Source organism: Zonotrichia albicollis, chromosome 1 (assembly GCF_047830755.1).
Source record: "Zonotrichia albicollis isolate bZonAlb1 chromosome 1, bZonAlb1.hap1, whole genome shotgun sequence".
Lineage (NCBI taxonomy): Eukaryota > Metazoa > Chordata > Aves > Passeriformes > Passerellidae > Zonotrichia > Zonotrichia albicollis.
The window spans coordinates 6155463-6169501 of record NC_133819.1 but is presented as its reverse complement, the minus strand read 5'-3'; the positions used below and the strand labels follow the sequence as shown (position 1 = coordinate 6169501).

The 14039-nt window shown below is 39.2% G+C and overlaps 1 protein-coding gene across 1 annotated transcript; it reads right to left on the bottom strand.

The window, feature by feature from the left end:
• On the bottom strand, nucleotides 1-5960 carry C1H9orf152 (chromosome 1 C9orf152 homolog). Its single transcript, XM_005480442.3, has 2 exons — nucleotides 5531-5960; nucleotides 1-822 (listed from the first exon to the last, which is right to left on the bottom strand). Exons 1-2 carry the CDS (start codon nucleotides 5757-5759, stop codon nucleotides 251-253), a joined length of 801 nt encoding a protein of 266 aa, XP_005480499.2. The 5' UTR covers nucleotides 5760-5960; the 3' UTR covers nucleotides 1-250.
• Between the last annotated feature and the right edge of the window lie 8079 nt (nucleotides 5961-14039).

Here is a 14039-nt window from a genome sequence, read left to right as displayed (position 1 = left end):
TAGAAATGAGCAGAGTTTTTATTGATTGATTTAAAAATACATCAGAAATTATCTTGAATATCTTGAAAGTGAATGATGAAATTATATGTTAAAAATTATAAAGATATTAAAGATTATGTAGTCAGAATCTTCCATGGCTAATAATAGCAGTAAACCCTCAGCAGGTTGATCTGTGCAACTAGAAGGACTGCTTTACTATTTTAAATTTTAGTCAACTTTTTGACTAAGATTTAGGTATTACTGAATGTCCTCATTGTGAGACATACAACCCAAGCCTCCTTGCAGCTTCAGAAATTCTGGGCCCTTTCCTATTTGGGAAAGGGTAAAAGGTCAGTTTGTTGCAGGCTGGCATGCATTTTGTAGCAGAAATGTGCTGATGTGCCCAAAGTGCTGCAGTGGGTGATTTCAGAGGAGGCTTTTGGCAGGAGCTTGAAATGTTGCAGCCGTTCTCTCTGCTGAGACTGTTCAACACACTTGAGCTTCCCAGCTGCCTGAGCTCAGCCAGTTCACTTGCTCCTGCTGATTCCTCGGTCTGCAGTGTGCCATTTCCCTTTGAAATCAGTCTCTGGTTGTCGAAACTCCATGGTGTACTGCTGTGGTGGGAGAGATCCCAGGAACCTCCTTGTCTCAGGGCCTGCCCCAGGCGGTGCCTGCCCAGGTGGACGCGCCATAGCAAATCCTCTTCTGAGTCGCCACCCTTGGTTGTCTCCAGTGGGACCTTTCTGACAGGGACGTCTCCTCTACATGACTTTGATCTTTTAACTTTCTTGTTAATTAGAACAGGGTTGATCATTGATTCTGGCAGAGCAGATTCATGTCCACCTGCAGGAGAAATGCATTTGTGCACGTTACTATGGTGGCAAAACACAAGGGTATGGTTTCTGCAGCATTAACAAATCTGAAAAGCTTCAACATGAGTTTAAACTGTGCTCTTTCTTTCAGTGGCTGAGAGTAGTGCAAGTTCTTTTGGTGCCAGGTTAAGGAGTAGAACTACTTCATGCTTGCTTTGGCAGTTCTGAGGGCATAAATGGTATCCAAGTTTTAGTCAAATGAAAATGGAAATTTGTCAAGACAATATTGATTTAACTGGTACTCTAAGACTCATTAACAGCACAGATTGAGAATTGACTTTCAGTAATTAATTGCTTGTAAGCAAAACTTCTTAAGGTGAGTAGGGACTTGCTCAGTGTGTTGGCAAGTGCTGTAATTTGAAAGACAAAAATGTTCTGTTTGAAGTTTGTATGCACAGCTTAATAATATTGTGATTATTTCCAGATGAAACAAGTTGTGAATGTCTTCTTTTTCTTAATGAGGGATCATTAACATTATAGGCTTGTTTTTTAATATTTTACTGCAATTTTACTATTCCAGTTGGAATAAATTGTGTAAATAGCTTATCACACTAGTTTTGCTTGAATGACAACTTAGAGGAATCTGCTTCCTCTGTGAATGGTATAGCTGTAACAGCTGGAGAGATTCTGGTCTCCTGTTTTTTATTCTTCTACCCCTATAGCTTAATTTCTAAAGCACTATGAAAATTACTGTTAAAAATATTTAGGCTATTAGGTACAGAAATGCTAATGCTACTTTAATTACATGTAGCGGTCATCAAATTGCTGGACATGACTGGTTTTTTGTGTCTTGAAAATGAACAGAAAATTATCTATTACACTAAATATAATTCACTGACACTACTTAAATATACTTCACATGGTATAGATGCAGTTTAAAGTAGGGGTTGTACAGAGTGCTGGCCTTATTTACAGGGTTGAATTATAGTGACTGTGTCTGTTGCAGTATAAGTTCTGAAACACATTAAGGGGAGAAAAGTAGACATAGAGGAGTACTGATTATATTTTGAGTGTCTTTGAACAACTGTTTTAAAAGGATTGTAACCCTGAGTTTGAAATTAAGCTAGTTTGAGTAGGAGTAGGCAGTTTTTTCCCTGCACAAAAACTCAACAGCACAACCTCTGCTTTACAGCTGCCTTTTGTGTCATCTTTACGAATATGTATTAGGAGATGTTAGACCCAGCTGATTTACTGGCAGTAAATGAACCTGCAAAACAGGGATTTTGCTAAGCAAGGGCTTGCACTGCTGCCTTTCTCTCCCACTGCCAAACCAACAACACCAGCATAGTATCACAGAACTTTTTATGCTCCTTGGCCAGGAAGGGTTGATCTGATAAGGCTGTTTTGCAGCATGGCTGGGAGGGAGGACCGTGTCAGACCACACTGGCTCTCATGCCACGTTACTGGGAGAAAGGAGACTGAGGCACGTGCAGAGCTTTGAGACACAGGTGTGTTTGTGCATCCCTCTGTACAGTGAGGTGTGCTGACAGAATTTCTCAAGGTGACACCACTCAGAGACATAAGAATACACAGTTCTCTCCCATGCAACAGTGAGAATTGAAGTTATGACTGGACCTCATCCAAGAAGTAAAGCTGAATGCCTATTTCTTATCCAAGAAATAAAGCTGAGCTTGGCTGGATACAAAAAGGTCCACGTGCAAATCAGAGCCCTGTGTGCTCTGCAGAACAGCACAGTGTAGCACCAAATTGTGAAAACCAAAACTTGTTCTCTGTCTGTGAGAGAAAAACCAAGAGAGAAGGGAACTGAGAGACTGAGGTGAAGCACCTTTGCATGTTTTTGTGGTGTTAACTATGCTCTTGGATGGGCTAACATTGATAGGCAAGATCAGAACATCTAGACCCTTATAACTGGTCACCAGTATAATCATGATCTGGCTTATGAGCTGATCAGAAAGTTCAGAGTGACAAATCTAGTTCAATTTTAATACTGTGCACTGGTTTTGAGTTCAAGGTTGATTTGATTCCTTGCTTGGCTACAGGTGCAGCACACAAAATTGAGCAATGACCTTGGATAGAAATACGATAGTCCTGAACCACTGGGTGTTGAATTAGCACACCTCCAGCACCATCCAAACTTCTCAAGAAAGCTGCAATTATACAGATATTTATTTCTGGTTTTCTGTCTGCTTTTCCTGCATGTAAATTGTATATTATAGCCTTGTTGCACAGTTGTTTACCATCTGGCCATATGCTGTCATCACTAATAGATTCTTTTAGGGTTTTGGAGTGGCAAAAGTTAATCTTATCTCAAGTTAGCTTGGGAAATACTTGGAAGAGATTTCTGCAGTCAGAGCCCCAGTATTTGTTCTGTTGTGACTGCATGTGCTGAATACTCCCATTTAATTCCTAAAGTAAATACTGTTTTTCAGCTTCTTAGGCAATAAATAATGAATGCACTGCTGTATTATCCCCTAACTGGTGCCTTTCAAATCGCCTCATGGTCTTTGTTCTCAAATAATCAGGAGTGGGCAGAAGCATGAATGTGGCTGTGTGTATTGGGGAAGAAACAGAACAAAGTTGTTTTCAGGTGATTTCTTGGTTACTAACCACTCTGTCCAAAAAAATAAAGAAGTTAAAGGGTCTTAAGTTCTGTTTAAAGGTCCAAAATTTCAAGACTTCTGCAGACAGGAAGTGACATACAAAGCTAAAAGTTCTCCAGAAAACTTGGAATTATCATTCCAACTGTGGTGCAACAAACCCACAATGCTCAAAATCCCTGTGGTTCCATGGAAGGACAGCAGCTCTGCCAGGCAGGAGCAAAGCAGGGTTTTACTGGTAAGAACAAAGACCTTTGGCAGGGACTTTTAAGACCACAAGGGGCTGAAGGTGATCTCCTTCCATGAGGGTTTTGTGTGTTTGACCTTTGAGGTTTGTGTGTATGTGTGGGGTTTGTGGTGGTGCTGTTGTCACCCCTTTCCCAGCACAGCCATAATTTTACCCTCTAGGGTAAAACAATTTCCTGTCAGTGCAAATCACTGATCCATACATGGACTGCCTTTTGGAACTACCTGGAGTTTCAGGATGGTGTAGGGCAGTCCTGATATGGCAATGTTCATTTCTGCTCCACATTTCCCTGAAAATTGATGCATGTAACAGGTGCAAAGTGCTGAGCCATGCAATAGGCTTTCCCAGCTCCCACAGGAATGTATAAGGTAAACTTTTAGGACCTTGAGAACTCAGTATAACAAAAAATTCCCAAATTCTGACTGCTTCTAACAGTGACATGAGTACTTTCCACACAGGTTGTTTTAAGATAGAAGTTAAGTGCAGCAGGTTATGTGGTTTTGTGTATGTTTTGGGGAATGTGCATGTGTATAAAAATATTTGTATGTGGATTTTTAGCCCTACTACATTTTAAACTCCCCAGAATCTTGTGCAGTTCTACTTTCTTACATATTTTAATCTTCATCTAAAAATGTCCTTGCAAAAAATCTGCTCTAATTACATTCTTTATATCTGAAACTTCATTTGAATTAATCTGAATAAAAGCTTCTGCTCCCTTTCTTTAACTAACATATTTTTGCTATAACTGATTAGATGGGCTGTTTTGTCTTCAAGTTAGCTGATTTTTGATACCTGATAAAATAAGCTTGTATATATATGTTTTTCTTCCTCACAGAGATTTTAATTCTTTCAACATGAGAATTTCAAAACATTTGGATGAAAGAATATTGAAGAAGCAAATCTGTTGTATAGTTCATGATTACATGGTTTTTTTCTGATTTTTTTGATCATGAAGTCTCACACAGCCAAATGCTAGAACTGCTGAAAAATGTAAAGAATGAAATATTCTAAATCCTAAACTTGTTGAGGTAAATACTAATATGAGAGGTGAATGAAGCATGGGGTTTATATTAAAATTAAATTCAGAAGACAACTTCATTAGTTGTCTTACTATTCTCAATATCACTTTAACTTGGAAAACTAATGTATCAGTGTAGTATTGTTGGCAGTAGTCTAACTAAAAACTTTAAAATAATTGCAAGTTTCTTTTATAAAAACTGTTTGACATGGCAGGTAGATGAGTGATACATATTCTTACTCGTTTTTCTATTTGTGCACTTTCCAAGCAGTATGCACTAAAAATACTTTCAAAACAGGAGCTTTTGTTCAAAACTTGCATCTTAGTTACCCACTATGACTTTTAATTAAAATTATATTTTAACAGCCCCCAGCTTGTGCTTGTTACTTGCTATATGCCATTACTTCCTGTAGTCTTTCTTTACACAGATAGAGAAGGGAAAAAGAGAAAGATGACCCAGAATTGCTGGTTCTGATGGAAGTGTTCAAGAGAGCAGAAATATTGCAGAATACATTGCACAAATACACTTATCATAGACATGAAGAACATGAGTACTGTAAAGGTTACTACTTATGTTTAGAACTTTATTTTACTGATATAAAACCTGTAAAACCTTACCTCAAATTTGTTCATCTCTTTCAAATACATAATAATATTTCACTGGCATGAAGCTTATTGATATAAACATAAAACCACCTTTCAGCAAAACAAATAAAACCCCAAAATGACAGAAAAGGAATTTTCTTCTACATCTCTTGAAGCTGAACACAAAAAGAACAAACTAAGTGTTATTAGAGATTTAAGGAAATAATCTTTACATTACATAGACATTTTTTTTCTACAAATAGAAGCGTACCTGTTTTATATACAATAATGTGTGGTTGCAGTTTTTGCTTCTGTTTTATATGGTCATACTGCTCCTCAAGCATGCTTACATCCATCCTGGTGAGCTTCTTAACAGCATCTGAAACCTGTGGCTCTGAGCTATGAGTCACTAAAAAAATACCAGTCACGTATTTGTAAGCCTTCACCATCTGTTCCAACAAGGAAGAAAAAGCCAAGCAGAAGCAGGACATTTCCTTCATTGTGCTGGCAAAAAAAAAAAAAAAAAGCAAATCAAGTGTGAAGCATCTGAAATCTTCTAAATGAAGGAGTGACTTTCTTCCAAGCACGGTGCCTTGTGTCAGGAGCTGCCTGGTCTGCACTGGAGCTGTGGATGTCACTCAGGTTGTTTTCATGCCGAGTGCCCGGAGCTCCTGCAGCCAAGGGTTCAGGATCAGGACTGCATAGCTGGATTCAATGTTTACTTAAGGTTGTGAGCATATGAACCTTTGCCAAAAAAAACAGTGAAGTACAAACCCTCGCTGAACACAGCCACACACAGAAAAGGCTGGGTAATACTGGTTTATGTAGCAAAGTTAATTCTTAAATGCATGCTGTTGTGGAGGCATCCTCAGGCCAGGAGTTCCACCTGGGAAATATTTTTCTTTTTTCCTGTGTATTTTGTGTCTTTCCACCCCACTCTCCCTTCCTTAACTTTCAGTTACATTCTTGCTGACGCTTCTTGGGGCAGTGGGGTGGGAGGGGAGGGTTTATTAAGCTTTCATACTTTTGTGCTTATTGTTGCCTTTCAAATAATATGTTAAAAATATTCAGGCCTGGGTGCAGAGTCAGAAAAATATGGGCCAGAAACACTAAGAATTGGGAGACTGGAGACAGGAATGCCTTACTCTGACTCATTCAGGACTTCTGCTGTTCTTTAAAATGAAATAAACTACAGAAATAAGAATTTTGTTAATGAGAGCTGAGAAAACTTTTAAAATCCATGGTAAGCTAAATTTTAAAACTTAATGTTAACATTATTATCTCACAATAAGGCAAAAATTTGAAAAACATGGCTTTTGATCATATCAGGTAACGTATAAATCTTTGCTTGGGCTGTGTACTGCAAGTTTTTATCCCTGAAATAGGTCCATCAAGGGCCCAAGTAGTACACAAAAAAATTATGCAGTGCAGTTCAACTGTAGTTTTAATATAGTTGTGCATCTGGTCATTCTCATACAGTGGCACATTTTTGGTAAGAGTTTAAAAGGACTATCTAAAAACTATTTTGAGTAAACAGTCGGGTATTTCCTAAGAGCTGCTTTGAATGCAAGACTGAAGTTTTGTAACCAAAATGTCATCCTTTACTGACAATTTACCTTTTGTGTGGCATAAACCAAGTAGGGAAAACAATTCTTATCTTTATTCTCTGCTCCTGTTGTTTTTGCACGTGTGTTATGGAGATTGTTTACTGAGAGTGAGTTCTTAATTGAGTTCTGGTGATGGTTGTTCATATTAATTGGCCTATGAGGTCCAAGCTGTGTCCTGACTGTCTGGAGACAGCCATGAGTTTTTCTTTAGTATCTTTTTAGTATTCTTCAGTATCTCTTTAGTATAGTTATAATATAGTATTAATATAATATAGTATAGTTTTAATAATGCAATTTGTTCAGCCTTCTGAGTCAATGGAGTCAGATACCCATCATTCCCATATGTTTGGGAATGCATATGATAAAGCACAACAGAAGTCACTGAATCAGAGAATATTCTGAGTTGTGAGGGACCCAGGGATCATCTAGTCTGAAGTGAATGGTCCATAGAGGGATCAAACCCACAGTCTTGGTGTTATTAGCACCATACTCTAACCCACTGAGTTAAAGTCAGTGGAATTGTAGGGAAGATTAATGGTTTGAAGTTGCCTTGAGTGAGAGAAAATGGTAGTTTCTCTTAGAAATGGATAACATTACTGTCACTTTGATGATAGGCTTTTATTTATCCATTGGTCTCTTCAAGATACTTTGTGAGGGGATGTTTCATTCAAGGAATGTTAAGGGTTCAAAGGAACCTTAAGGACCATCTTATCCCAACTCCCCCTGCCATGGGCTGGGACACTTCCCACTAGGTCAGGTTGCTCAAGGAATTGTCCAGCCTGGCCTTTAACACTGCCAGGGTTGGGGAATCCACAGCCTCCCTGGGCAACCTGTTCCAATATCTCACCACTCTATTTCTTTCTAATATCCAGCCTAAACTTCCCCTCTATCAATCTGTACCCATTACTCCTTGTCCTGTCACAACAAATCCTGATGAAGGGTCCCTCTCCATCTTCCCTGTAGGCTCCTTTCACATACTGGAAGGTTGCAATGAGGTCTTCACACAACTTTCTCTTCACCAGGCAGGATGTTAAATCCTCTCTGTAAAAGTCAGTTGTGCAACAACAGTTACATCTGTGTAGTTGAAATTGTTACATTCCCTTTGTGCACACATGGGAAGAGCAGGAAGATGTGTCACACTCTGGTAAGGAAGGTGTGTTGTTACATGGTATCAAGGAACTGAGTAATAAATTCCAAGTTTTGTTTCCTTACAAAATACTGGGACTGGTTGGGAAGCAACAATATGCTATTATAAAATTTATATATAAGGAAGAGATGCCATTTACTGAGACCCATTAAACAACAACAGAAATGAACAAAGGTTGTATTAATTGATTTTAAAAGTTATAAAGATATTAAGGTTATGTAGTCAGAATCTTCTGTAGCTAGTAAAAGTAGTAAACCCTCAGCAGGTTGACCCATGTAAGTAGGAGGTCTACTTTGCTATTTCAAGTTTTTGACTTAGTTTTAGGTATTACTGAATATCATAAGACATATAAATCAAGTCTCCTTGCAGCTTCAGAAATTCTGGGCCCTTTCCTGTTGGGGAAAGGGTAAAAGGTCAGTTTGTTGCAGGCTGGCATGCATTTTGTAGCAGAAATGTGCTGATGTGCCCAAAGTGCTGCAGTGGGTGATTTCAGAGGAGGCTTTTGGCAGGAGCTTGAAATGTTGCAGCCGTTCTCTCTGCTGAGACTGTTCAACACACTTGAGCTTCCCAGCTGCCTGAGCTCAGCCAGTTCACCTGTTCCTTCATGTTCCTTGGGTTGCACATAAATGATTGACTGAATCAGGCTGAAATCCTGCAGATCTGGGGAATCCCCTTGGAGGTTCTGTGCCTGCAGGTGACAAGACTCTGGATATGCAGTACAGAGTTCTGGGAAGGCTCAGCAGGCTCACATGTGTAAATCTGCTGTAGCTGACTTGTTAATAATTACTCCTGCCTTCCCAATATGCTTGTGCCTTACAGCTGGGTTACCTACCTCAGCTGCAGTCCTTTCCTGCCTTAGCCAGGGAGAGAACAGTAAATACAATACTCTGTCAGAGACTGTGGATACTCATGAATTTGGCTTCTGTCTAACTCAGAAAAAGCATGTGTCATGTTAGAATTGTTCTGATGTATCATGGCTTTGTTAGATCTGCTTTGATACTCTGCCTTCAGCAGTAACAAACACCTGGTGCTCTCTAGCAAGCAGTGCCTCAATGGCCTTGTTTGTCCGTGTTCTGAGTTGTTGTCACATGGAGTCTGCCTCTGGACCTTCAGGCAGTTGGCTTATACATTGGGACAGGAGATTTAATTAACCTCATTACAGTTGGAGCTGGCATTCAATACAAACATTATTAATGGTCATAAATACCCAACCTTTTTAAAATTCCAGTCACACTGTTTGACTCTCTGACCTCCTGTGAAAGTGACTTGTGCAGCCTGCCTGTGTGTGTGGCAGGAGGAATTACTGGGATAGCATCCTTAAACGAGAAACACAGGCTCTGCCTTCAGAGATGTGAGCTTCACTTCTCATTAGAGGAGCATTTAACATGTAATGGGTTTATGTCTGATCAGAAATTATTATTAATTATTTGTGCTGCCATTCCCTCAGCATCAGGAAAAGCCATCACATGTATTCACGTGAGTGGTTTACACAAGTCAGTCCCCTCCCAAGCAGTGCCATGGGTAAGCAACAGAACCCATGGCAAGAGAAGGAGCAAGAGCAAGTAAAGGAGCCAGATGGCCAGTGAGACAAAGGGAATGGGCCCAGGTGGTACAGCAGAGAGGAGGAAATGCAAACAGGATTAGCTCAGCCAATCCTATATACACTGCAGTTTGTTTGCTTCTCAGGGAAAACTTGTGAACAGAGTCTGCACAGAATTGTTAAGGCTGGAAGAAACCTTTAAAATCAACAAGTCGACCCAGCACCACCACGTTCACCATTAAACCATGTTCTCAGGTGCCATTACCCAAGGGCTTTATAACCCTTTCCATGAAGAAAATTTCCTAAAATCCAGTCTGAACCTCTCCTGGTGCAATGTGAGGCCATTTCCTCTCATCCTGCCACTTGTTACCCAGGAGAAGAGACCCCCACCTCACTATGACCTCCTGATAGGAGCTGTAGAGTGTAAGAAGGTCCCCTTTGAGCCTCTTTTTCTCCAGATTGAGCCCCCACAGCTCCATCAGCTGCTCCTCATCAGACTTGTGCTTCAGGCCCATTCCCAGCTCAGTTGCTCTTCTCTGGACACGCTCCAGCAAAGTCTTTCTTGTTGTGACAGGTCCAAAACTGCACTCAAGATCTGACATGTGATTGAATCAGACTCTGGAAGTGTGTATACTTTGTGTGTATGTGTGTTTGTGCAGGTACACTTTGCTATCAAGTCATGTCTCTTGTGTCTGTATATACACACACACATATATATTCATGTGTGTGTGTTTTTTGTGAACAGTTTGCAACCAGGATATGATTAATAAAATAAATTACAGCTCTAATCTCCATGACTTCAGAAAATTCATGAGGTTAATTGTAACTTTGATATGTAGTGAGCTGGTGCAGCTAATCCTTGTTATGCCAGTGGGATAAACTTGAAAACAGATTACCCACAGGTTCTGTTCTTAAAGCATAGTGGAACAACTTTCCTTTTATGTATTACTAATAAATAAAAAATATTTTTATGCATGCACACCATTTGATTTCTTTTAAAATCAGTCAATCAATCTTTAAATCGAGTTACCTGGAGCTCCAGAGCCCTGTACACTTTCCCAGTATGCAGCAGGTGGCACTATTGGAGTGGCATGGCTGTGTTTGCCTGAGACTGACACCTTAGAGATCTCCATTTGGGTTGCTCTAGGTTGCAGAGGAGTATAAGCAGCCAAGCCATTTTCTAGCACTGGCACATGTATCTCTGAGCAGCATTACAGGTTCTGAAAATATATTGCCGTGATTAGGTTTGTGTCAAAACTTGTTCTTTTTTAATTGAACAAATTCCTGATCAAAACATCATCTGAGTGGTTTTCACTTGATTATCCACTGAGGTCTGAAGTGCCCTATTTCCCTTAAGGCTTTTCTTCCATCACAATGGAACCAATTCTTCATTTCCTTGAGGCAAAACAAAATTTGAAATACTTCATAGTCCAAAAGCTGTGTCTTTAGAACCTGAAGTAGATGTTTACTGCCCTTGACCTTGGTTGCAAAATCTCATTTAAAAAGATGCCACTAATTTTATCTCAGACTAATTAATTTGTGTGTAGTAAATTAGTTTTTTATTAAAAATTGTTTGGAGGACCTTTTAGGAATAATTGTTGATTTAAAGATAATTAAAAATGCTCATAATGGTTAACTGACTGAATGCACTTCCTGTAACGCTGGGTTTTACTGCACACCTGAGACTAGATGTATATTATTCATGATATTCGTGTGCTGAATTATAGACATGTTCAGCACTGTTCATGGAGATTAAAAGGACAGAATACAAATGTCTGTACATTTTAACTGGCACTGAGAAGGAAAATCAAAGTTACTGTGCTAATCCCCTTTCTCTAGCTAAGTGTAAGAAAGTGACTATTTTATTGTAGAAAATGTAATAGCACAAAGATAGAAACAAGGTGGCTACTTTTATTTGGATTCCAGGCAGTATTAGTAGAATCAATAGTAATTGTTTACTTTTTAGTGAGATTTTTGATAAGAGCACACACATTCCTATTGTTTGAAAGCACAACCTTAAAGCATGCCCCAGCTACAGAGTGTTGTGAGTAGAGCACAGGACTTTCTGATGGGACAAGATTATTTCTGGTGCTCTTTGCATGTCCTTGCTAATGGGGTGAAGGCTCCTATGATGGAAGTTTTCAAAATGATCTTGAGGTGTTTCCTCTGACTGATCTTTCCTGTGCTTTCAGACCTAAAGGATTCAAGTATTTTAAAGGATTCAGGTATTTTAAACCTGCCCTTCAGGTCCCTCTGAAGGTTTGGTGAGCTTGGGCTGCATGTAGTCCCTCTTCACATTTCCTTGACAGGATTCTAAATACCCATTTTATTCCTTGTGCCTTTAGGTAAATATAATTAGGTAGTGTGTGTAGGTAGGCATATCCCAAATATCTCTGATCCTGCACTCTCTCTGGGTGTCTCTAAAGTTTAATCAAGCACACCAAGTTAGCACTGAGGGTTTCATACTAAATAACTTGTGCTTTACATGCTTTTACCAAGAAAGGTTAGACCAGCTGATCCTTGAGGTCCCTTCCAACCTTGTATCCTGTGGTTCTTTGATTCACTCACTCATCTGGCTTTGCAGGTCAGGAGCTTGGTGCTATCCAGTCTCCTTTGCAGAACCACATTCTTTGGTTTTTTTTTTTTCTTTTTGTGGATGGTAAATGTGGTCAAACAGAAATTACTGTGTTCCTGCATGTTAAATTCAGTGCTGCTCTTGAGGAGTTAAATGAAGCAGATGTTCTGTATGTGTTTTTTGTGCCTGACATAAGCAGCATTTAAAAACCTCTGTTCTTCTGTCTTGACTTGCTGAGGATTAAATCATATTCCTTTGGAGTGTTAGTTGCTACAAAAAGTAAACTGAAATGCTGAAATGTGCTTTGTTATAAAGCTGCTCCCTCTGTTGGTTGTTTGATTGATAGGACTGGAATCTCTCCTGGGCAAACCAAACAGCCTCCAAAACTGAGGGTCAGGAATTGTTCATTTTGCAGCTCTGCTATCCCACCAAGAACTTCTGAAATTTTCTTTTAGAAGTGACAATGTGCAAAGTCTAAGAAGAAACTGAGCATATTTACCAGTTAAAGATTTTAAACAAATGAACTTTTGATATCTTCCCTCACAGTTCCCCTGGCCTCTTTCTCCTCTGTACTAACTACTTTTCTGACTGTTTTTTCTGTTTTCTATCCATGGAGTTATGAAGGCTACAGTTCTGGGAGGTGACAACAGCCTGTGGTTATTTGTTCTGCCAGAAGACATAACAGGCGTACAGGAATTCTGTGGGGATTTCAAGCAGGGTCTAAAACAAATTGTATAAGCTATGTAACTTTCCACCTAAAAGTCCACCTTGATTTTTCCACCTAAAAACTAAAGAATTGTGATTGCAAGATTTTTGGTCCTTCCTGGATGGTGCTGAAAAGAGCAAGGTGGTTATTAGTGTCCAATTCAGGCATTGTTTGAGTAGGAATGAGTTTATCTTTGATTGCTTTTAATCAATAAGATGTACTTATCTGTAAGTGAAGTTTGATAAGAATCAAACACAGCATGAAAGAACTGGTTAGTCTTTTTAATGAAAAGTTTTATCTGGATGACACCATCTTGCTTCTGATGTATTTGCTTTTGACTAGAACACAAACCACTTTGGTATTCATCTTCAAGAAACTCTGCTGGGTGCATAAGTTAACTTTAATAAGCCTTGCAAATGGCTGTAGTTAGGATAGTCCTCCAAAGAGGATGGTTAAGTAGTGTTACTATTGTGAGAATGAATGGGGACTTGAAGCCTGTGCAGAGGAGGAAAGTGTCCTAAAAATAATTTGTTATTCAGAAGCATCCTTCACTTCCATGCAAAAATCTCATGAGGGCTTTGTGCTGCACTTCATAATCACTGATAGCCTAATTGAGTCAAGGAAATTACAACTGTAAAACTAGAGTATATAAACTACAGTATATAAAGTAGAGTATGTAAAACCAGATACAATTCCACAGTGCCTGATTCAGTACCCACTGAAGTCAAAACATCTTCTGATCAATTCAATAGAAGTGAAATTGAAAGATTGTATGCTCATGATCAAATAAAATCTACAAACTGACCAATACCCATGAACCTGATGGTATAGTAGAGATTGTGTATTGAGCCATCATTTAAACTCTTTTCTTGTACCCATTATTTGTGTGCTTGTGTGTGTTTTTATATGGGATCCTGCGCCAATTCCTCATGAGCTGTCTGTAAAGGGCCTTAACTGGTTAATGCAGTACCACACCTGGCATATTGAATATGCACATGTCAAAAAATTAACTCAGCTTGTAAGTTTGTGGAGTAATTACTATACTTAAATAATCAACATTTTTAGTCTCTATACAACAACTGTGCTTTGGGCTTCCTCTTGTGGAATTCATTTACAGGGATTTCACTGGATCTTTGATTGTGCTTTTATGGAACCACAGAGCGGGTCAGGTTGGAAGGGAGCACAGTGGGTTATCCTGGCCAACA

Bases quoted from the DNA above. Each gene is read 5' to 3' on its own strand.
- C1H9orf152 (XM_005480442.3), bottom strand. From the start codon at position 5,759: ATGAAGGAAATGTCCTGCTTCTGCTTGGCTTTTTCTTCCTTGTTGGAA. The intron at 823-5,530 runs GTACGCTTCTAT...TTTCTCCTGCAG, and splicing joins CATTATTGTATATAAAACAG to GTGGACATGAATCTGCTCTG.